The sequence below is a fragment of the Ostrinia nubilalis genome, chromosome 6, assembly GCF_963855985.1.
Source record: "Ostrinia nubilalis chromosome 6, ilOstNubi1.1, whole genome shotgun sequence".
Classification (NCBI taxonomy): domain Eukaryota; kingdom Metazoa; phylum Arthropoda; class Insecta; order Lepidoptera; family Crambidae; genus Ostrinia; species Ostrinia nubilalis.
Genome location: NC_087093.1, coordinates 3,824,510 through 3,849,324, shown reverse-complemented (window position 1 = coordinate 3,849,324; position 24,815 = coordinate 3,824,510). Strand labels below are relative to the sequence as shown.

At 36.3% G+C, this 24,815-nt stretch overlaps 2 protein-coding genes and 1 long non-coding RNA gene across 3 annotated transcripts in view; 2 read left to right on the top strand and 1 right to left on the bottom strand.

Annotated features, from left to right (window-relative positions):
• Positions 1-24,815, top strand: part of LOC135072432 (uncharacterized) — a 176,144-nt gene that overhangs the window by 62,531 nt on the left and 88,798 nt on the right. The gene's annotated exons all lie outside the window — the stretch shown is intronic.
• Positions 1,834-3,200, top strand: LOC135072882 (DNA replication complex GINS protein PSF1-like). Its single transcript, XM_063966912.1, has 4 exons — positions 1,834-2,004; positions 2,205-2,269; positions 2,418-2,661; positions 2,958-3,200. The coding sequence occupies exons 1-4, from the start codon at positions 1,933-1,935 to the stop codon at positions 3,162-3,164; spliced, it is 588 nt and encodes a 195-aa protein (XP_063822982.1). The 5' UTR covers positions 1,834-1,932; the 3' UTR covers positions 3,165-3,200.
• Positions 4,247-4,899, bottom strand: LOC135072880 (uncharacterized). Its single transcript, XR_010257504.1, has 2 exons — positions 4,705-4,899; positions 4,247-4,529 (listed from the first exon to the last, which is right to left on the bottom strand). It is a non-coding gene; the product is annotated as an uncharacterized LOC135072880 (long non-coding RNA).

Below are 24,815 nucleotides of genomic sequence, written 5' to 3'. Positions count from 1 at the left end.
TTCTTACCGTTAGATAATTCCTGGCAATAAGTGGTGACTGAGTTTGTTCCGGCGTTTCTTCTCAGCACTTGCCATATGTTTGTCTCGAAGCGCTGGTAGGGCCCAAAAGATAAGGAGACATGTAAAGTGCCCCATAAGGGCTACCTTTTCTTTTTTTATTATTTTCTATTGACGTTCATAAGTGCCACTTGTGGTCTAAACTGAATAAATATTTTTTGATTTTGATTTTGATTTTGATTATCTTGGATAGGTTATCGGGGGCCGTTGAACCTCTTTTGCGTAGGGAACAGGCTGGCTTCCGCCCGAACCGCTCGTGCACCGACCAGATCAATACTTTGCGTATCATCTTGGAGCAGGTATCAGAATGGCAAAGGGAAGTCTATCTTACCTTTGTAGACTTTGAAAAAGCCGTTGATACGCTAAAGTGGGCAAGCATATGGTCGCGACTCGCTGACATTGGTGTCCCGCCGAAAAATATCGATCTACTGAAGGCCATCTACAAGAAATATTCTTGTACTGTCACTCACGACAGCCTCATCTCCGAAGACATCGAGGTGCATGCGGGCGTCCGGCAAGGCTGCATACTTTCGCCCCTTCTCTTGCTGGTTGTCTTGGATGAAATCATGTGTCGTGCATATCAAAACCAACGGCGAGGAATAGAGTGGGGTATAATCGGAGTCTTAGAAGACTTAGATTATGCCGATGACCTCTGTTTGCTGAGCCACACGCATCACGATACGCAATCCAAAATTGATGACCTACATCGAGAGGCGGGCATCACGGGGCCCCATCTAGGGGACATAGGACCTTAAGTCAAGTAAGTCAAGAGTGATAAAAGTTTAGATACTTTACTGTTTCTACGATCTCATTACAAGGCCCAAAACTGTAATCTAGATTAAATAATATTTTGATTACCTCTTTATAACTCAATTTGATTTGGACTGAATTTTGTTTTATTTAGAAGATTTAATTTAGGTTAGGTACCTTCTTACTATTCCTCCGCAAACTAACTTTATTATACTAAATTTGCTAACTTTAGCTTAATCCCGGAAATATCGAAAATACCGGATTATCGGTATTCGTCTAGAGCCAATACCGAAAATACCGGTTTTGCTGAAATGATTCGGTATTGCGACCCCTATTTGGTATGTATCCGAACTAGGCATGGAACATTTCATGAATAGCAGGTGAAAAATCATATGAAATGAATTTCATTAATCACACCTGCTATTTTACTTCACATAGACTGCTATAATTTCACAGTCAATGAAATCACGACTCACATGAATTTCATTAATTCATTCGAGCGAAGTCCGTGAGCGCAGCTCTGCGAAGCGACCGAGCGAGTAAGAAGGAATGATTTGATCATGTGCGTGTTAGAAAAGGACAAGAGATGTGATGACTGACGAAACTGGGCATTTTAAATATGAACTTTAAACTCAAAGGTGTAAGGTTTAGATTTTCTTGTCATCATTCGTATGATTTCATTAGATAGCAGGCAGATGAAATGAATGATTTTCACTAGTCGCGCGGTTATTGATGTGCTGTGAAACTGTTTGTTTTTTGTTGTGCGACATAAATGAAACAGATGTTGTTACATTTCATATTTTAGCTAATAAGCAATCCTTCATCATAATTCATACTTTATTAAAAGTAGCACATTATATGAGAGAGCTACATTAAAACACTGCGAATATTAATCATTGCCTGTGAAATTTCGCATGTGAAATCATATGAAAAAAAATCATCATTTCATAGAATGAAAATGAAAGAAAAATAGCAATCATTTCCATGCCTAATCCGAACGTTATAATGACATTTACTTGACGCATGTCAAAATTGACGGACGCGGATTGCAAGAGAATCGGAATCAAAACAGAAAATACAAAAATATTTATTTGTTAGATATTATTATTATTTATTTCATATAAAATGTTTGCTGAAAAAGTTATGGAGTTGTTGAAAGAAGCAGAAAGAAATCCTGACACCATCGACCCATTCAATGTTAGTTTTCTGTGATTGAAACTTCTGAAAAGTAACTTGTTTTGAAGTTTCAGTGCAACCAAATAAACATTATTTTCAAAGCTGTTTATTTTAAATGTCACAAAAGTATTAATAAAATGAAATTATATTTAGTATTGCTCAGAACATAACAAGAACAATGGTAAAGTAAGTTAAAGTTAATAAATATAACTTCTTTGCAGGATGAAAAAATGCGTCAAATATTGGAAGAAATGCATTTATTATTTAAAATGAATATGAATGACGCGTAAGTATGACCAAATTTACACAATAAGTCTAGATAATTGGCTTGATAGATAGACTAACACAGCTCTTAAAATCTTGTTGAACCACTGGTAGTGGAGTTAGTGTAGTGTAGTTGCTGGTTTAAATAGATATTTTTCCAAAATTTTTAGTAATGCAACAACAGAGAACAAATCACTGTGGACCACAGTGCAAGTGCGGCACTCAGCATTAGAGCGCAACAAGCGGTGTCTCCTAGCATACCTGTACGATAGAATGAACAAGATCAAGACTCTTCGGTGGGAGTTCGGCTCAGTACTGCCTCCGGATGTTAGAGAATTGCTTTCAGATGAGGAGTACCAGTGGTTCAGTAAATACTCAACAAATCTGGCATCTTATATGAGATCCTTAGGTCAGGTAAGTGTGCCTGCTATCAAAACTTGTTGCATTTGCTACGATTTGAGCACGTCCAATGAAACTAATATATTTTTGAAGACAATAATTAGTATTTTCTGTAATTTTGGGTCAGTTAATGTTTGCATACAGAGACCCAAAACTTCATGGAATACATTTTCAGAAGTAGATTTTATATTTTGGCAAATAAACTTAATTGGTTTTAGAAATGGTATTTAGCATATTATTTATCAACCTTGAATTAAATGAAAATAAACCTACCTATTCTAATTAGAATTACTATTCTTATTTGACTTTAGGACATAGGCTACAGTGGCATAGACCTTACAGAGAACTTGAGACCTCCAAAATCCCTGTACATAGAAGTTTTATGCATGACTGACCACGGCAAGCTGGAGTTGGAAGACGGTGACGTCATCACATTGAAGAGGAACAGTCGACACTTCCTCCCCACTGCGGAATGTCAAACACTCATAAGACAGGGGATATTAAAGCAAATTGTATGATATAAGTGGAATGTTAGAATAAATGATTTTTTGTTACACATTTCTTTTATTAAAAATAATATTCATAACATTTTCTTGTGCTAATTAAAAAAAGTTATATGAAATTTAGCTTGTCACAGATCGTTATAAATTAGGTATAGCCTATATTTTATTCTGATGTATAAAAAATAATACTGTAAAATTTTATCAAAATCCGTTCAGTAGTTTTTGCGTGAAAGAGTAATAAACGTACATCGACACAAACTTTCGCATTTAGGCATTTTTAGGTAATATTAGTAGGATTACGTTAATTAACATCTTCATTAAGCTAAAATAAACTAAGGTTTGGGTTCACCACCAGCAGACAAAGGTATTTACAGGTCATTGCAAGCTTGAACTGGCCTTTGTCCAACAACAAATATTTCTGTTTTGGTGTTCCGTTTCGGTTCGTTATAATGGTCGGACGCCTATGGCCTTTACCAGGAATTTCTCCAATAATAGTGTGCGGTGGGTACCAAGCCATAGAAACGGGGAATTTTTCGTTCTACATTGTGTTCTGTACTGACCATAGAGTTATAACTCTATGGTACTGACTGAGTAATAGTTTGACTAAGGCCCAGTTTTTTGATTCATAGTTAATATGTATAACAAATTGTTAAATTTTGCTACTAATGGTTAAATATTAACAAAATGTTAACTAATAGTTAAAAATGTATTAAAAGTCAAGCTAACCATTGTTCGAAAAACATTTTTTCTGATATTTAACCACTTGTCATTTGACATCTGTCAAATTTGACCATTGGTTATTTTAACTACGAATCAAAAAACCGGGCCTAAGAGGTATAAAAATGGGTAGGTACTTTTACCCATTTTAATAACTTTAATAACTTTTTATTATACCTGCTTTATTCGCTGGGTGCGAAGTACTAGGTGGGGGTAACATAATCTATCGCAGCGCTCATGGTGGTCAAAAGTAGAAATAATGTAAGCTCTGTCATTAGATGTATCTGTCAATGGCAAAGCGATTCTACATAATACATTTTAATATCATTAATTAATCGCATGAAAAGGGTCCTACTGGGTACTTAAATAAAAGAGTGGACTGTATTTCGATAGGGCTGGTTTAATAGCCGTTTACAATTTGGAAATAACTAGACTATACAACGTGGTAGTACAAAAATGAGTCACAGTAGTTGTTGTGCACAGATGTTTGCCTTATGATGAGAGCGTGAATTATTGAACTCTGCCCTTGTTTTGTTCTTAATTCTTCTACATCTCGGACTTGTCCAGCCAATATCAACAACTTTCCTTTAAATACGGTTTGTGGTTGGAATTTGATATTGTAACACTCACAAACCCGGTCTTCAAAACAATACTCATTTCGATCTGAAAACGATATTTAATTTATTACTAGCGATACAGGAACATTTAAATGTATTTACTGTAATATAATGAAACCGTTAAAGTAGCTTTTCCTTTTTGTTTTATTGTAAAACTACAACTATAAATGAAGTAAACAAACCCTGACACAATCAAAATCAAACACACTTTTCGGACTTACCTCATTTGATTTGAATGACTAAAATGATTTCAAAACCTTTTTTCCATCCAAATCGTGGTATCACAACAATTTATTAGTCGAAAATATTTGTTATTTTTTCATTTCGATATTTTTTCACAAATAAACGACCTAAATGTCAATGTGACAGAGCCCACAAAGTTATGGACGCTAGTTGGCGCTGTAATCGTGCACAGAGCCAATAGCCAAAAAGCTCCAGTCAAGGCTTGTGATTCGTTAGAACCTTCGGTAAACTAATTTCATTATAATTTTACCAAAATATTTTATATTCTAAGTAACTTTTTCCTCTCCAACCCTTCTGGTGTGGGGAGTGAAGGCCAAACCTAGTGGTAGGTACTTAAATAAGAGAAGGTCGTGTTCCTGCAGTGGAGACTAAATGACCCCTGTGAGTCTAGACAAAGTGCAAATTATAATCGCAAACCAGTCGAAAAGCCCCATTTTTGTTTGGAGTTTTGACGGATTCGATTTTCGATTCGATCAAAAAGTGCGTTTTGTCTAGGGGGGCTGGTGACATGAGACTTGATGATAGGTACCTATATTATGAAGACCTTTAGTTTGTGAATACAAACACCCAATACAGGAAACAATTGAAAGGTTTAGTCCAACTTTCTCAAGGACTCAAATTCGCAAGTGACGGACACAGTCCCTACTCCGTAGTCCTACGTATCGAGTTTCAACTCCGATATAAAGTTGCCCGTAACTAAACTAATCTATCTTGAAGGAGTAGGCATGCAGGAGGCGCGAACTTCGAGTCCCAGGTCAGCGTTTTGCCTAATAAGGCATTGCAACTTCGGCTATAATTTAATTTTATGTGACGTTAACGTGTTTGGCTGATAAATCGACGGTGCTATCGCGCTTACCTGCTGTATTTGTTTGGGAGCCGGTGGAGCGTAAAGATAATCTTCCGGGCGCGGTGTTCGCGTGAGGCGGGACGAAATGATAACAGAAGCAACCTTTTTTGTTACATTTTCCATTGACTTCCAGCTGAGTTTTGGAAAAGTTTTGAATGTCAGTATCCAATGGCGTGTTTAATCGCTTTGACACAGGTATGCACAGGTCCCAGGTTCGATTTAGAAAACGTTTTTTTACAATGACAATGATTCTGAGCATTACCTAGAATGTTCTACCTAATTTGCTGAAAATGTGTCAGCTTTAAAAAGCTTTTGTAGTATGAACCTACTTATATCAATCTGAAAACACAATCTCAAACTCGTACTACTACCTATACGTTCTGGTGCGTCGCAGCCTCGCAGCGTTGTAATTATGGCACAGTGCGCAGTAGGCATTACGATTACAATATCGCCTGAAAATACGAATCGTAGCTGATCGAGGCGCTTTCAATAGTGAGGTGAACACGTGACCTGTCGATGGATCGATAATAATCGATATTATCGATAGATTGGTGACTATTTTGAATCTTTGTGCTTTGACATGACTTATTTTTCAGGAAAAGCTAAAAATTTTTAAAAGTGTGGTTACCTAATTGTTAAAATCTTGGACCTTCTTTTAAGCAGAACAAAGCCGCAATCGCCTATTAGCTTGAAAGTTACCTATCAAAAGTGAGTTTGATTTCCATGTGGCTTGAATCTCTACTTTGTTATGATAATGGTTACTGAGGGTAGGTTAGTAGTATAGGTACTATTCCAATTGACGGAACAAGTAAGGAGGCTACAATTTCAGACTCTTTTCTATCGATAGCCATTATATCAATTTCGTAGCGTCACTAGCAGCGGCTCACAAACACAGTTTATGGTGAAGACTTGGTCTTTTGCCAACTCCGGCCCGGTTTTATTCAGCGTTTGGCTTTTTTTTATCTAGGATTGGGTAATAGAATATGGCATAGGAATACTAATAAATCTTTACTGTGGAGTTATTACTGCATAGTCGTAGTTTTGGTAAAAAATCAAATGTTGACTAGTTAGTGGGAATTCAAATGAAATTGATCCTACTACCATACATTCATAGCCTAGCCCAAAGTCTACACAGCAGAACTTTTAACGTTAGGGGACTATGAGTTTGCCAATTTGATATTAAAACAAGAGATGATTTAAATCTACTGCCAAAAGATTCAAATTGTCCTTTAATTCATTTAGCATCAAGTAAATCAATCAAAATTATAGGTTTCTTACTCAATTTACCAGAGCCATCATAGAGCTTTACTAGGTAGATACATAGCTCTGGTTTAATGTGCCTACCTAAAAGAACAGCATTGTAGATTTGACGAATTTCAGGCCATATCTTTGAAATAAAGAATAAAAATTTAAAAACAATTGACCTAATTATTAAAGTTTGTTTCTTCAAGTTTGTCGAAACGAAACATTAATGTAATAAATTATTCGCAAAAGTTGACACACTTTAACGAGAATGCTTTTCCATGAAAAGGGGTTTTTCGGTGATGAATAATTCCAATGTGGCACAAATAAAGAATCTGTAACGGAAACGGGAAAACTGCGCATCTTTAGATTCAATTTATAATAACGCTATTCGAGCAAATTAAACGTTGTACTTTGACGTGATATCTCCATTGAGGTTACATGAGGTAACGTCCTTAGGTCCAAAGATTAATATTCGACCAAATAACAAACAGTCATCAAATATCACAAAACCCAGCTCGCAAATAAGAGAGATAAAAATCCAGCTGACGTAGCGATAACAGGAATTTACGTCACAGCACTGAATCAGTGAACATAGGAGCTCTTCTCTTTCATCATCGAATCTTGGCATGAGGCATCATGATATAAATGATCGTCTAAAAATGCCACACCACGTGCAAGTTTGACTTTTCATACTTATGTGCTAAATGTTGGACAACATTAATAAATAAAGATAACTGATTCTTTTTTTTTCAGAAGATAAGTAAGATCCTCTCAAGGAAAATGTAAGAGGATCGACTGGGAAAATTAGTCCCATTGCGCGGCATGCAATATTTACTGAAAGTACTTATTTGAACTTTAAATTATTACAAAAGGTTTCTTATGTAGCTGATTATAAATTTCAAACCACAGCTCATCTGCATGCCATTAGCATTAAAACAATAAAAGGCGAAGCTATGAAGTTATTTGGCTCGGGTACAATAAAATAACGTCAATATAAAAACCCACTATTCATTTCGCTTGAAACAGTTATTTCGACTTTGTAATCTGTACCTACTTGGTAACAGCTGATTCATTGATGATAAAAGTTGATGACTGTATTTTTTGGGACGCGGCGATAATAGGTAAGTATTTGGGAAAAACGGCCTACTCATATTGTTTTGGAAAAACGGCTCATATCTTGCTTTCATTGTGCGTTTTGAGTTTGTGTAAACTTGTCTCAGAATGCTAGGGAAGGAAAAGGGTCTCAAGAAAACCCGCACTAGTGTGAGAATGGAGAATACAATTAGAAATCACTGACATGAGAAGCTTTGGCAAAGCCAAAGCTTTTGCACCTGCGTGTGCGGGTTCGATTCTTTTTGCCAAATGTGGGTCTCGAAGCGCTCTGGTAGGGTAAAAAGATTACCTATGAAACATGTAAGTCAAAGCTTTAAGTAGCTAAGTATTTTTTTAAGTCTTTTATTTTTCTTCAATAAATATTTGACGATTTGTAAGTATTTTATAATATTTACTTAGTCAAAGCAAATAAAGACATTTTGACTTTGACTTTTGAATCCGAGCTTGGCTCTACAGAAGATCTGATATTTTTTTCACAATGTGAGACATAATATGGTCTGATCTTGGCAACATTTCAGGAACTTTGGTAGGGTCATCATAATTATAATTTACTATTTACTAAAAGATATTATAAAACTCGTCCCGTTTTCTCAAACACTAAAACCTACATCCAAGAGTAGATAGGTGCTAAGAACTGTTTATAAATCTATTAATTAGTTTGATGAGTCAGGTTACAGTGGAAATAAAACCAATACGTTCCGCATTTCTCAAAATAATTTACCTATTCCATTGTCTTAGATCACACCCAGGTTTTTCAGCCTATTTATTATTGCATCAAAGATATTTACCTTCTCCAAGGTGTTCCCCTGGTACTTACGGGTTTAGCAATTAAGACCCATTCTAAAGACTAATTAAGTAATACCCCGAACGTACAGCGTAATATATCGGTCTAAGTTTTTTCCCGTAAACGAGGCTCCTCTAATGGTGGGCGATGACGTCATAACACATGATCGCACGAGGTAGGATACCAGCGTTCAAAGTCTACGTTTTATTTATTTACGGATATGTAATAATAATGAGTGTGAGGTCCGTATTTTGAAATGACGCTCGTATAAGAATGCCAGGAGCACGAATAATGTCGTTTTTGTTATGGTATGTGTACTTATGAAAAACAAAACAGGGTTGCTACTTGTAAGAAATAATGATTTATTCGTGTAGAGTTATTCGTGTTCAGGGTAGTAATGGATTTTAGCCCTGTACAGTGTCCCAAAAAGCTCAAACAAGCCCACTAAAAACAATCTAATAGGTTAATCTATGATTGAATTTCAATCGAGTTTTGAGCACCGTATTGTACGAGGCTGAGGTGCGTTATGGTAAGCATAGATTAGAGCATTTACGTGTAACAGAACGACGAGCCTCTCTATGAAATGTCTAGTGCAGTTGTTTTCAACCTGTGGGTCGCGATCCCCTGGGGGGTCGCCAAGCCTCTAGGGGGGTCGCGAGAGCTTGTAAAATCTACATCAGCAAAAAAAATAGTCAAGTTATAAATATAGAATGCTGCATGGATTGAAATATTCGGTATAACATATTGGTAACATTATAAAATGCATGAAAAAAAAGCGAGCGGTCGGGGGGTCGCAAAATATTTTTTCATACTAGGGGGGTCGTGTCATGAAAAAGGTTGAAAAACACTAGCTATAGTTTAAATCAGTTATTACTCTGTCACGAACCAAACGTCATAAACTTTACCTACCTACAGTCCTATCAACTTAAGCTGAGAATTGCATTTGTGTGAGTGATCGCCAAAAGTACAGTTAGTAAAACACATACAAATAAAATTAATGTTTTATTAAAAGGAAGTCCATAAAACACTAGCTACCAATTGGGCCGATGTAACGACACTTGACACATTCTTTTAAATAAATAAATAAATAAAAACAGGTCCTCGCTCAGCATATGCCAAGGCACGAAGTACCTCGACGCTGTATTCTGCGAGAACCATTTATAGAGAGGGCGTCCAGCCAGCCTTAACCGACAGCCTTAGCCCAATACCGACGACCTAGGCATGTCCTAGACGACCCGGACGATCCTATTACCGAATTTCTTAACACAGACATCACTGCCTTAAGCACGCCAACTACTCCACAACACAGTAGCTCGTTACACCGTCGGCACGCGCACCGACGATCGCCAAACGGCTAGAGTACCTTCTGTACTCGCCACTCTGCCCGGTGAAGCTGGAAAAGCTCCTCAAGCTACCAGCGCGCGTCCCTTCAAAAAAAAAAAAAAAAACCAGCCTTACAAAATAAACAGCCCAGCCCAACAAAAAGACAAACAAATTTATAAAATTACAAAATAAAAACAGACTAAAATTTTTTCGTTCACACCTTTAAAATACGTATTCCATTTGCATAAAATTTCTTTCACTTGGCTGCTTAATGGTTTTCGTACAGGAAATTCACTTACAGTAGGAGCCATTTCACTAATATTTGGAACACAATTACATAAAATTACACATCTATCTGCTACCAGTACCGGGGGTGAAGTGAAGTATGTGAGCGGCAGGGAAGTGACGCGTGGCGGACGCGCCGCGCCTCAGGCCGCTTGCTATAAACTAGTATAAACCGGTTTAAACCATGCGCGGGTAGGGATGTTCCGATACCACCTAAGTATCGATACCTACTCATTTCGATAATACTCAAATCTTTTTTCGATACTACTTAAATAAGTACTCCTAAAGTATCGATAGTTACTGATATCGATACTTTTTGGAACTTTTATTTTGTTTTATTATTTTGAGGGTGCTATCAATGAACGTTGAAGGACAATAATTTAAACAAAATTGAGAAGAAAACAACTATTTATTTATTATAAAGGCTTATTATTAATTTAAACAAAAAACTCTTCAGCATTAAGATTGCCCAAAAACAGTAACTGTTCAAGGTATTTTGAAGACAATAATAATAATAATAATAATAATTCTTTATTTCTCACCATAGAACACAAATATTAACAATTATAATTGTAGGTATATACAAAATGCAACTATAGCTATGGTGGGTTGACACCTGAACTAGGATGAATCCTGTATCTCAGGTTATCAACCCTCCACCCCATAAAATGGTCTTACGTTAAGCCAATTACAATATCTGATAAAAATTTTAAAGAATTTACAATAATTGAATTTAAGAGGTAGATAACAAAAACGTCCGCAACCGGGCGTCCAGGTAAGTGGTGTATTCGTTTCAACAATCTGTTCCTTGTTTGTGTCATTGTTGCACCGGCTTTGGAAAAAAGGCACTCGCTAGGAACTGATGTTGCAACAACAATTAAATATTGCTGTGCATACTTGTAAAGACAAGGGAACACCAACTTCATGTCATTCCATTCTGCAAATGGGTTGCTTTTAAGATAAAGTACTGGATTTGATAAATAAAGAGAAACTTCATCTCCCTGATGAGATTTTTTTTTCTTTTTGTGCCCATGTACTAACTCTTTATGATGTTTCCAAAAATCGTATTCAGGTGGTGCAGTAGATGAGACATCATCTTCTGACTCACTTGGGCTACTTAGTTGTCCGACAACCATGGTTCTAAGTTTTTGAATAGCTCTTCCGCATGCAGAGGGGTCTTGGAAATGCAGATTTTTAAACCTTGGGTCTAGATTTGCTGATTCGATTCGATACCAAGTATTTTTGTTTCGATACCGATTATGTATCGCAAAATTGATTCGATAAAATAAATACTTGGTATCGAATCAAAAGTATCGAGTACCTACTCGTATTTATTAGTATCGGAATATCCCTATGCGCGGGACGCGCCGCGCCTCAAGCCGATTGCCACTCTACACTATCGGTGTGCACAAATGCAATTCTCAGCTTAAGTTGAGAGGACTGTATTGTATTGTAGGTACAGTCAGCGTCAAATAGTTCGTGACACCCAAAGAGGCCAAAAAGTTGACAACACAATGACCTTATTCCAATAATTGTAACAAAGACGTGTTGCGTACTTTTTGGCTGCTTTGGGTGGTTCACGAACTATACTATTTGACGCTGACCGTAGCATTCACAAGAACGTTACATTACGTAGAGTCTATACTCACCTTTACAGAATGGAGCTCAAAGCTGAAGCTTTAGATTGGTTGAATTTCAATATTTACACCAATTATGTACAGAGACTGAGAGTAAATCGAGTTTAAGTAATTTAGTTAAAGCCAAAGCTATTGCGCTTTCATTATTCGATTTAACGAGATTTAATTAGTCTTAACTACTACGAATGCATAGCAAGTAAATGTAGATTATATTGGAAAATTTCAGCTTACTCCCCGATCTCACATTTAATTAAATTATTCCAGAAACTCGCAGTTCTGATCGTGGAGTTCCTATCGTAACATATATTTTGTGGTAGTAGGTAGGAACAGAAGACAATCCTGTATGTACTTATTGTTGCATACGCACACAGACGCGTCTCAAGCGGGCGCACTGGTTTAGACTGGTTTGCGATTATTTGATAAATCGTGTCTGTGAGCATTGTCTATGTGTGCGTTGCCCGAGCACTTTGCATGCAGATTGTCTTCTGCTCCTATCTATTTTGTGCTAGTACTTTATGTTAAGAGAATATTCCTGAAAATAGCCTGCACCATATTTTGTCTAATATCCAGCTAGCTTTCTATTTCTGTATAAACTTTAATAGACTGATAAGCTCTACAATATTATTGATAGCGCTCTACAGTAGAACACGTGTTGTAGTGGGATGGATGCATTGCTTTCGTTCGTTCGTTCGTTTCAGCCGAAAGACGTCCACTGATGGACAAAGGCCTCCCCCAAGGATTTCCACAAAGACCGGTCCTGCGCCGCTCGCATCCAGGCACCTCCCGCGACCTTCACCAGATCGTCGGATGGATGCTTATTTTTTGATAAATCAGTCATGTAAAGTTTAAGCTACATCAGTCGAATTAACTGTATTTTTTTCTGAAATTGAGGAATGCAACACACTTCATGTTCTGTGCTTAAAGCACAAACAAATAGATACCTAATATCGGTATAATATTTAATTTTATCTTCATTGTTATGTATTTATGTTGATTTTATTATAAGTGTATATTTCCATTCATCTTTGCTATCGTTGTTGTTGTAGTTGTAGGTACCTAAACATTATAATTTGATTTTAGTGGTAAGTAAAGTATAAACGGAATTAGTGGATGAGTCACTATGAAATAGCTGTAGTAGCTAACTATACATGTATGAGCGGTACAAATGACTATTTTGGTTTATTTTTATGACATTTTGCTCGCTCGTAATAACCCAGTGAGTTCTCGAATACATCAGCTGAAGATGTGGTTTTTATTATTATTATTGTACCTATCTATCTACAATAATTATTAGCAGACTACTCGGACTCGTGACTCAGCTACGTACCTATGACGTCGTGTGACTACGCAATGTAAACATCTTAAGATGACGTTTCAGAATCACGCTCGAGAGTGTTGTCGTCTGACCATGGGCTGTTACGTTGTACTATTGACTGTCAGCCAATTTTTACTACATTAACATCGACGTAAGCAACTGAACTATGTGCCCTGCCCACTGCCACCTTAGCTTGCTAATCCGTCGGGCTACGTCAGCGATTTTAGTTCGTTTACGGATCTCCTCATTTCTGATTCGATCTCGTAAAGAAACACCGAGTATAGCCCTCTCCATAGCACGCTGTTTGCATAGCATTGACGGCCGATGGGGCAGCAAGGTTCTGGAATGGAGGCCGCGTACCGGAAAACGCAGCGTGGGACGTCCACCCACAAGGTGGACCGACGACCCGATGAACGTAGCAGGAAGGCGCTGGATGCAGGCCGCTACCAACCGTGCGATGTGGAAGTCATTGGGGGAGGCCTATGTTCAGCAGTGGACGTACTGTCCTGTGGCTGAAATGATGATGATGATGAAGCAACTGAAAAAAAGTCATTTCTTGTTTCTACGATTGAGACTCCTCTGTAGCCAGGACCTTCACCTTCACTCCTATAAAACCAACCAGTGATTTGTCTTTATTTTAAACGAATCATGTCGACGACTTGTACTCACGTCGATGGATTTTTTGTATAACTACACAACTGATGTATTGATTTTAAAACCCTCAACATATTGTGTTACTAGGTTGATTTGACTATAACTTTGACTGCGGCAATTGACAAATAGATCACAGACAGTGACGACGCTGCAATTTGGCCGAGTCGGATGCAAATGGCTGCCAGAGTGGACAGGTAATAGCCAAGACAGTGTAACGGCCTGCAATCAACGTTGGCAACTAGGGGTATTTTGATGGCTTGAATGCTCCTTGGTGTACACTGTACAGTCAGTGTCAAATAGTTCGGGACACCCAAAGTAGGCAAAAAGTTTGCAAAGGTCTTTGTTACAATTGAATTAAAATAATGTTGTGTTATAATTATTAATAAACAAACGTAAGCTTAATGAAGTCGGTTAAAAATAAGTTTTTATAACGAATCTCTAAAAACAAAAATGATGGATAGGCATCATATACAAAGTTTCATTTTCTTCAGTTTCAAATATGCCTGAAAACTTTACATGTTACTACTTACACTAAAAATTAAAGATACTTAAATATTAAACACGAAAACATCGGCGTGTTTTTCTAATTACCTTAATTAACATAAGTTTTAAGTCATTAATAAAAGTGAAACATTCGCAGATACCTAAATTAAGTTGGTAATTAGGTTTCCTTTAATATTGTTTTTCCCGGGCTTAATAACTTACTTCAAATTACTGTATTTTGTGATATAATTAAGAATAAAGAATCTTTGACTACTTATTTATTATTACTGGAAAATGCTGTACGATTTAGGTACAGTTTAAGACATTTATTTTTAGCATTTCTTCTTTTCGTATAGCGCTCATTCAGTCTAAATATTACCAAACCCTCCAAGTATTCCCTTGGGCCACTATTGGGCAGATGATGGAGGATCGCTGAACGACGACGGGGGACGACGACGACGTCTAGGGAATGCGTCGAGAATAATGAGGCATTTCTCCACAAATGGACTCAGGTCACGCGACCTAGGCTATCATTGGCCTATGATCACGACCTGCGCGTTGGTGTGGTTGAAGATTTATGCTATGCGTTTGAAGTCTAGGGGCAGAGTCGCGAAATAATGTCTAGGCCATTACATACTCCCAAAGACTGGAGGAAACCGTCTGGTTTTGGTGAGTAGGCTCTGCTCATCCGGCATATAGAGCCGGCTAGTGGGTATGAAAAAAAAATGCAGTTTGAAGTCTCCACTAATTTATTGATTGTCATGAGGCAGTCATTTATAGGGTATCGTCCCTGGTCACCGATCCTCTTGCATCGGAACTCGGAGTGGAGCAGTTCACAATTTATTACTGTCTTTATACGAAAACTGTTACTGTACATCATAATCAATTTATAATTTAAAAACTCTAAATCTTTCTCTCTAGGATGTCTGGAAGAGATCGCTTTAAAGCAATAAGACTGCCTAAGTCTCTTTTGTGTATTTAATTATTTTTTGTTTAGCGTGTGTGGTGTAATAATAAATTGTTGTTATTATTATATTTACAATCACTAAATAACATTTAATAACACTAAGGCTGCAGTAGTAGTAAAATTCCACTACTATGTTTTTATCTTGTAAACGGTAGACGGTCTTATGTGGATTTTGAATTCTATAATTACGCCACAAATTTTATTCTACTTTACGTTTCATCATAAATTAAGCTATAAAAAGATAATAATGAATCCTTATATTTTAAATTACAATTGAACGTTGGACTCGTGTTTAAGTTCTTGGTTTATGAATAATTCAATTTGAAACTCAAAATACGTTGCCCTTTAATTTTAGTTATCTTTAGTTAATGTTTTGTTGAAAAATAACACCTATCTATAACAGCAATATAAAATGCAATATCGTTTAGCTTGATATACCTTCGACCATACATAATGTAATTAATTATTATGCGTTAAAATCGTTTAGTATCTAGGCTTACCTCAAGAATACAATATCCACAAAGCATCACAAACTTTTGGAATAATATATTTGATTTCCTGCTTCTAATCCATTTAATTTTTTACCATTGATATAATAAAACACAAAACACGCTTTGCTTTAATTAGTTCAAACATTCCATCAGTACAAATTGGCTGAACAAAATTTTGAATATTATTTATCCTCTTACATAAAGTTAACGCTAAAAAGGAAAACCGCATTTCAAAAATTAAGGGTATTTTTGAAAAACCCATAAATTGCAAAGGTAACTTAATGCAATTTTGCAGACCACAGAATTGTCATAACATAAACTATTTTTATTTAAGTGTATTAGGAAGAAAATAAACTGGGAAAGTAGCCTAAACTAACTAGAAACTATAATAGAGGTGTTTTTTGAACTAAAATGTGAATTAATAATATTGTAGAGTCATCAGTGCAGCATTGTCATATAATTTCCTAATTATGTCATCATCATCATCTTATTTTCAGCCACAGGACGTCAACTGCTGAACGATTTTCACATGCTTCCCCTTCCTATTGTATTGATGGCCAATGGGGCAGCAAGGTTCTGGATTGGAGGAAACGTAGTGTGGGACCCATATACAAGTTGACGTTCAAAGCTAAAATATATATTCCTTACATCAAGTTGTATCGATTTTGTTTGTTTAACTAGCTCCCTGGCCATCCTGTATAAAGTGGACCAACGACCTAATCATGTTTGATACGCTAAGAAGAATATCAGCAGGATCGTAAAGTTATAAGCCAAAAATCATGGTGTTATCAATCAACTGCGCAATTCATTTAGTATCAAAAAAGCTTCTTTTTATCAAAATTCTAAAAATACACATTATCATAAGTGACAAGGGATTACTGAGTTTATTTATTTATGTTATAATTACAGATACAGTCACATCATAAATCAAAAATGCGTGTAAATGCTTGGAACACAAAATGGGCATTCTTTTCCATGTGAAATTCGTCTATCTATCAATTTATAATTAGATTTGAGGAAATCATAATTGGTATTTTGTTTGATAAATTGTGTAGTTTTGCCAGCACTACGCATTCTATACCTAAATGAATTTTACCCAAATTTAACTTAGATTTGGTAAAATTTACCCCTGTAATGGGACTTTTTGTGATTTGGAAAAAAAATCGTACAAAATTTAAGATAAATAAATAAATAAATAAATAAATCTTTGGACAATTTCACACAGCGCCAGCTAGCCCCAAAGTAAGCAACTTAATGCTTGTGTTATGGGTGCTAGCTTAACGGATATACTACTTTTTTTTTTTAAATACATAAATATTATACATAGTAACACCCAGACCCGTCACAGAAATTAAAATTCATCATTTCAATTTCTGCCCGGCCGGGAATCGAACCCGGGACCTCTCGGCATAGTAGTCCGTTCTGAACGACTACACCAAACGGCCGACAATATGAGCCTTACGCCCGTTTTCACCATCAATCTCTAATTTTTAAGTGACTCCTAATGGTAACACATAACAGGAATTTTGTTTTCAAAGGGGTCACTTAAAAATTGGGGATTGATGGTAAAAACGGGCATTACGCGCTCCGATAATTACGAAACTATTACAGAATTATCTTTCGTTTTATTGTAAAACCAAACATGTGATTGATTCACCTATTCCACTAATTTCTTCATCGGAATTCTAATCTTCCGTTTACTTCCACAGTACACACATTGAGATGGCTCTAAGAATTCATCAAAATCAAAAATCAAAATCAAAAATATTTATTCAGTTTAGACCACAAGAAAGTGGCACTTATGAACCTCAATAGAAAATAATAAAAAAAGAAAAGGTAGCCCTTATGGGGCACTTTACATGTCTCCTTATCTTTTGGGCCCTACCAGCGCTTCGAGACAAACATATGGCAAGTGCTGAGAAGTGCATCATCATGGTCTTTACGGTGCCACATGAGTAAGGTAGATTTTTTTTACTCACTGTGACCGTGGACAATTTTATTTATGTCAAACTGGAGGGTTCATTATATCATCTGTTTACAATGAATCAAGACCTTCATGACACCATTAAGTTGTTTTATTATCCAATTAAATTCTTAGAACACATTGTTTGTCACCCGTAATGCAAATGAGGAAAAAACCAAACAATTAGGTAAGTACTTATCGTTTAATAATGCATCGTTTAAATTCCCTTTAGGTAACGTTTTCCAAAATTAGGAAAATAATATCATACACAGTTATTGGGAATTTTATTGTTATCATGTCGAATAATTATATTTAAATGAAACAAATGTAAAAAACATTTTTTTAGCATCAGGATAAATAAGCATTTTACCAAAATCTTGCCCGCCTAGGTCTGAGTTAGATTTTTGGTAAAGCCAATATTTATTTATGATAATATAATGCTGAAGATAACAAAATCTGCTTTCGGGTGTGTTTCATATTATCAAATACCACAGGGATATTTCATTACTATCTTAAAGCACAGGGGTGTTTAATTACTTTGAAACCACAATGAAAATGTTAATTGGCAACTTATCATGGAAAATTTAATTAAATTACAATTTATAAATGTACTGATTTTTATATAAATATAAAAATCAGTACAGTTACTGCATTATTTTTTTTAAGAGTCATTGACGTTTATAATACCTACACAAGCTCAAGTTTTGAACTAGTGGAAATAAGTCTGTCTTGCTTCAAGTCCTATAGATCTCGTACCCATTTTCCTGTTCCATACATTCCTTCCAGAAATCCCTGCTACCAATATTTATGACTTCATGATTCCAGAATCAGTTATTTTGATATTCCGCGTAAACGTTTGTTATCTAAGTACGCAGGAAATTCCGTAGTGATAACTAATTTGTTTGGAAAGAACCAATGACATAAACGGCAAATTCTGAAAAATGTAAATACACGCACATCATATTATAAAGTACATAAATTCCTAAAGTAGTCACTCGTAAAATCCTAAAAGTTTTCAGGATTCGATTTAGGATAGTGCTGTACCAATAATTGCTGTACCTACTATTTATCTCTTAGGCGATTATCACACTGCACCGCGCTCCGCCGCGTGGCGAATAACGAATCCCGCGCGCAAACGCGTTTTTAGTGTGTTGTGCCGCGCGTGTTTACAACGTATTAGTTTTCGTTTGAAATGTTTTTTACTAGATAAGAAAATATTATAGGAACTCCCAATTTTGTTATCATTGATTTGTATCGTTTTCTATTATTAATCTTTATTATTGTTTGCGAAACGTTGTGATAAATATCGTGTTTCGTGAGATTTTCGTAATGATGCTACTACACTGCAGTTGTTTATTTCCTTTGAAATGTTATTTAAAATTCGATGATTTTTTATCATAAACTGTCAAATGTTATCATTAATATTTCCAAATAGATTTACGTACCTAGGTAGTAACTTATTATTAGTAATCTGTGGCTAGGTTATCATTGTTTGTTATTATAGAAATTGCGAGATATCATATTATTATTCAATTAAAACTCAATCTTGTGTTTACATTTATCTCTTTATAACTTTTAGTTAGGCACAATATGGGCATAAAGGTTCATAGCACACTTATCAACCTGGAAAGGGCTCAACACTAGTCAACTCCGTGAGGCGAGGCGTTTACGTTACGGTGCGGATAAGTGTGCGTTAATGTACGGAGTTGCATACAATACGGTTACGATTCGTTTCCGGGTTGATAGGTGTGCTTCGTCTTTAAGACTAATCAAAAAAACTGTGAAAACAATAATGATGACTGCAGTGTAGCGGCACCGTTACAGACGGAAAATCTGAAAACACTATCAGTAAAAATCCCATTTTGTTATTTATATTAAAATAACAATAAAACATTTTACGGCTGCAATAAAGGAGAATTTAATTAATTTTAAACTTTTAACACAGGGTGTTCCATTGTAGGCAAGGAATGCATGGCGTAATGAAACAGGTAATAAAATTGTAAGTTACTTATGCTGGGTTGCACCGTCTTACTTTAACTTTGACAAACGTCAAAAATCTGTCAAACTCCATACAAAAACATCGGTCATCGTTATAGTTACCGTCAAAGTTAGGTGGTGCAACTCAGTCTTATAGAATTTTTGTAACTGGACTGTCGTATGAACATAAAGTTAATACGTGTGTTTTAAATTCGAATTCCAAATCCGAACGAATCGGTTTTTGTGGGACACTGCAAACGGGACTTTCGTGTAGGTAAACGTTATTATTAAAACACGCAGGTATACCTACTACTAAACGGGATGCCGCAAAAAACAGTTCCTGCAAAAAACTGGATGTCTCCGTGTGAAGAAGCTTTTACTACAGTCACCCACTTCTGTGCTCCCGACTGTATCTTGTGTACAAAACAAACGCGCGGAAAACTGAGAAATATGTTTACAGATAAAAACACAAAATAGTAAAAACCTAACATAACAATGTCGGTGACACATTTACAGTCTATCGATAATACTAAACATGCGTACGACGTATTCTCCAAAACAAAATCGTAGGGTAAAACCCCCAAATTTCTAACTAGTGATTAGTTAAACAATGTCAAGGGTAGATAGAGCATGTCATGATAGTGGGTTTTGTCAGGGATATTGTGTACATACAATCGACAATCGATTAGAAACTATTTATACTATCCGTTCGCTTTAAGTTTGCCGCTGGTGATATGACGTCACTCGAAGGGAAGCGTCTATAACTTTATCAAACTATATTAAAAATATTTTTTATTTATTATCACATAAAAATAAGTCGGGTTTTCCTCCCTGACGCTATAACTCCAGAACGCACGAACCGATTTCCACGGTTTTGCATTCGTTGGAATGGTCTCGGGCTCCGTGAGGTTTATAGCAAAGAAAATTCTGGAAAAGGGGGTAAAACGGGATCCACGCGTACGAAGTCGCGGGCGGCCGCTAGTTATTGATAAAAATTGTGTATTTGCGTAAAATAAGACACATTAATTGCGTTTAATCACTAACTAATTACATTTAATCGCGGTTGGGGGAGGGGACGCGCATTCCAAGAACCGGCAAACTTAGCGCGAATGGGTAGTAGTGCCTGTATGTATAGAGATATACCAGTACATTAATTTCTCACAATATTTACGTATAGTTTATGTTCATGGCTTATTTGACCATGAGAATTTAATAAGTCAAGTAGTAAAACATCACGTGTCTCTTCTTTTTGGTTTTTCCCTTAACATTTATTAACGTCGTATAAACAATAAATATTTGATTAGAGATATCGTAATATTTACTCTACCTATTAAGGTAAAGATATTCGCAGATAAGTGCTATCTTTTCAAAACTAGTTATAACTGGATAAAACTGGCTAGAATTTTGTAGTTACCCACTTGATCGTAATCTTAGGTTTAAAGACTTACTTGCTATAATATTATCAAGACATGAGTGCCATGACTATGTGACAGTACTAAATGTATGGAAGCTGGAAACTTGGAAAATAAGTGATGTTCATCGTAATAAATGTTTCTTTCTTTCTTTTTTTCAATCTTTGAATTTTCGGATAAATGCAGTTTATTTTGTAACCGTTGTTACCGTTGGATCGAGCTCGTGAAAGACTTTCAGGATCAGTAACCAGTTTTTTGATATCTTATCGTTTCCACCCTGTATTAAGTAACTAATATTGTTTAACTCGATAAAATAAAACAAAACATTGATTAAAAGGTCACTATGACTCGGTTGACCTAAAGCTGATTCAGAAAATATAAAAATAACAGTTGTTGACCTGGAAAATAAAAGCTAGACTTCAGAATGTTTGGTGAGTAACAGAAACCGCTGTAACATTATTATTATCATCTTCTGGCAGAACGCCAGTATATACCAAAGTATACAATGTATAAGTGTAGCAAGATACAGATTGCACAGCGTGTTATGGAAAGGGTGCTTGGTGTTTCTTTATGAGATCGAAGAAATGTGGCGATATTTGTAAACGAACTGATATCGCTGACATAGCCCGACGGATTAGCAAGCTGAAGTGGCAGTGGGGAGGGCACGTAGTACGCAGAACAGAAGCCACGTACTGGAAAATGCAGCGTGAGACGTCCATCCACAAGGTGGACCGACGACTTCACAAAAAGGTAGCAGGACGGCGCTGGATACAGGCCGTTACCAACCGGGCGATACGGAAATCATTGAGGAAGGCCTATGTTCAGCAGTGGACGGCATGTGGCTGAAATGATGATGATGATATGTAGCAAAGTAAAAGGTACTCGTATACATCGGCTCCAGGGTATAGTTGTAAAAATATCCCTAATCCAGCTGTGTTCCACCTTTTTTTCGTATGAGTCTCAGCCACGTTTTAGGTTTTAGTTTAGGCAAAATAGGTAGTTACATTGTCAAACTTAAAACTTACTTATTGTAAAATATTACTTTCGGCGTAACTATGTCTCGTGGTTGCAAGTTGAGTACCACTGCCTTAATTAAAATACATTGTTTCATTATTCTGTTTAGGGATACATATGAAACCAAATACACCTCTATTCCAGGATATTTCATAGCGTTCATATTCTATTTTACTATGGATGTAAAATATATTGATGCGGATGACATACCCATTCATCAGCTGTAAAATACGGACATAAAATAATGTTTTCATGCTCTATATTTTCCAGAGAGGATATAAGTATAGCAAGCGAATACAAAGTTTGCGTAATTTCAGAACGGTTTTAATCCAGAAATTCCAGTCGTATTTGTATAAGTGAGAGAGCGATAATCCATTTTGTTGTAAACCTCTCAGAGTTAACAGGAATCATGGGATCCCGGAATGGTCCAGTTCCAGGGAATCACGGGGCTTACACAAACAGATGCTGACGTATGATGGAAATGTTAGTTCTGATGGATTGAAAACAGAAAATGTAGAGCGCATTTTTGGTTGTGCTGTAGGTAGACTTATCACATAAAATGCCTACCTTAGAAGGAAACATGTTCTAGATGACCTAACTTAGAAAACCAATATCCGCGAGGTATCATCATACATTATTCAAAAATACATCAAACTACTCTCTACGTGAAAATAAACTTTTAACTGAATATTTACAAGAGAATAAACAGGAATAGTTAACATCCTGTAAAATTCAAGCCACATAACTCGCAATCCCTTTCCCTGAAGTTTTTTACGAACATTTTTTACGGACATACATATTTTTTGATTTGAGTATTTTATAGATAATATTATGTTAGTACTAACTACCGACTACCTATAATACATAGAAGTAATCCGATAATTGTTAGCTAAAGTTCGTTGACTGGCACCCATAGCACAAGCTTTGCTTAGCTTGGGCCTAAATAGCGTTGTGGAAAATGCCCAAAGATATTTAGTTATTCATAAGGTTTCTACGACTAGTCGTCTTTCCTAACAAACATTGTGACTAGCTAGTTCGATCGTATCTAGAAAGCGAGTAACCTTGGCGATGGTACGACAAGGAAAACGGTGTCGAAACCAGCGCGTGCGCATTGTTTATCTCCGCCAGATTACGGCGGGGAAACCCGGGGGGCGTGGCGTAGTGAATGTTTAGACACACCACCGGTTAACGGTTCAACAAAGATTGCTCAAGGAGAGGCAAGTACTTCTTGTATTGTTTCCTGTATTAAACAAGAGGTTGACAAAGGTGACTGAGTTTCTTCCGTACCTAACTTCTTTTCGGTATCAGTATCAGCCGATGTGTTGCCCTGAGTAGTAGTAGGACAATCTATATTTACAAGTACTCTGAAAGGGATAGTGGAAAATTAATCATCGCGAAAAATCTACTTATACCTACATTTTAAGGCTGGGTTGCAACATATCAATTTAACTTTGACAAACGTCAAAAATCTGTCAAACTCCGTACAAAAAACACCGGTTATAGTCATAGTTACGGTCAAAGTTAGGTGGTGCAACTCAGCCTAAATGTTGATCAGTTTTTGCTTCTTTTAATCGCGTGGGTCAAAAAACTAACTTGAAATATTGATATGACTCAAGGAATTCTTGGCAAATCGAAACTAGATCCACTGCGTTAATAGTTACCCATGGGAGTCTGATTGTACTATAATGTTAACGCCCAGATAGATAAGTATAAGCTTTTGAGGAAGAAATCACAATAAGTAATTACCTAATATGTCGTTCCATCTTTCATACATGTTTGACTTTGTGAACTGTCAGTAGGTACGTGTGGAAAAAAGGCGATGGTCTAGTTTCTAGTTTGAAGTGCCTCATTTTTCTTGCGCTTACTCGATTCTATGAGTCCCTATTCTACAAAAGGCCCAGTTTTCTCCCACCGACTTCCCAATATTCTTAGTTTTCTTTACAAAACTCTTATCTCACTCGTGTGGTCGGGGCTCGCCTCGAACACATTTACCCTAATTATTTTACACTTTGATAGCATTTTCCCCTCAATGGGGAGTATCAGCGGGTTTATACTGACGAAGAATAATGTGCGGTAAAAACATTTTACCCATTATTTTACCTATTTCCCTTCGTTTTGTTACCTACTTGGGGGTGGGGTTTTCCTTTCAAAATAAAATGAGTGAATCAATTTTATTTAATTATGTTAATGTGTAAAAGGAAAGTCAAGTTTTACCTCGTATTATCCATAATGAGAGAAAGGCACGGAAATTTGAATTTGGTGCTATACGTAACATAATATGACCATATCACTTCAATCTGTTGTCATACAATGTTTAACCATAACAACAACAATTATTACATTATTAGTGCGTGCTAGGTGACCGTCTGGCCCGCCGGACTACTATGCCTTAGGTCAGGGTTCGACCCCTGTGTACTATAATACGAACATTTGTGTATGAAAAATATAGTTTTTGTCTAGGTCTTTTCTGTGTAACTTACAAAAACTGTACTTACCTACATAATCCGTTGAACCCGTAGTATTTTACTTAGTTCGGTGGAACTAGATGGAGCCGTTGCGAAATGTCCGGATATTTATTT

What these genes read in the sequence shown, in the direction of transcription:
- LOC135072882 (XM_063966912.1), top strand. Translation starts at nt 1,933, where the DNA reads ATGTTTGCTGAAAAAGTTATGGAGTTGTTGAAAGAAGCAGAAAGAAAT. An exon ending in ACACCATCGACCCATTCAAT is followed by an intron (nt 2,005 to 2,204) that starts GTTAGTTTTCTG and finishes ACTTCTTTGCAG; the next exon opens with GATGAAAAAATGCGTCAAAT. An exon ending in AAAATGAATATGAATGACGC is followed by an intron (nt 2,270 to 2,417) that starts GTAAGTATGACC and finishes CAAAATTTTTAG; the next exon opens with TAATGCAACAACAGAGAACA.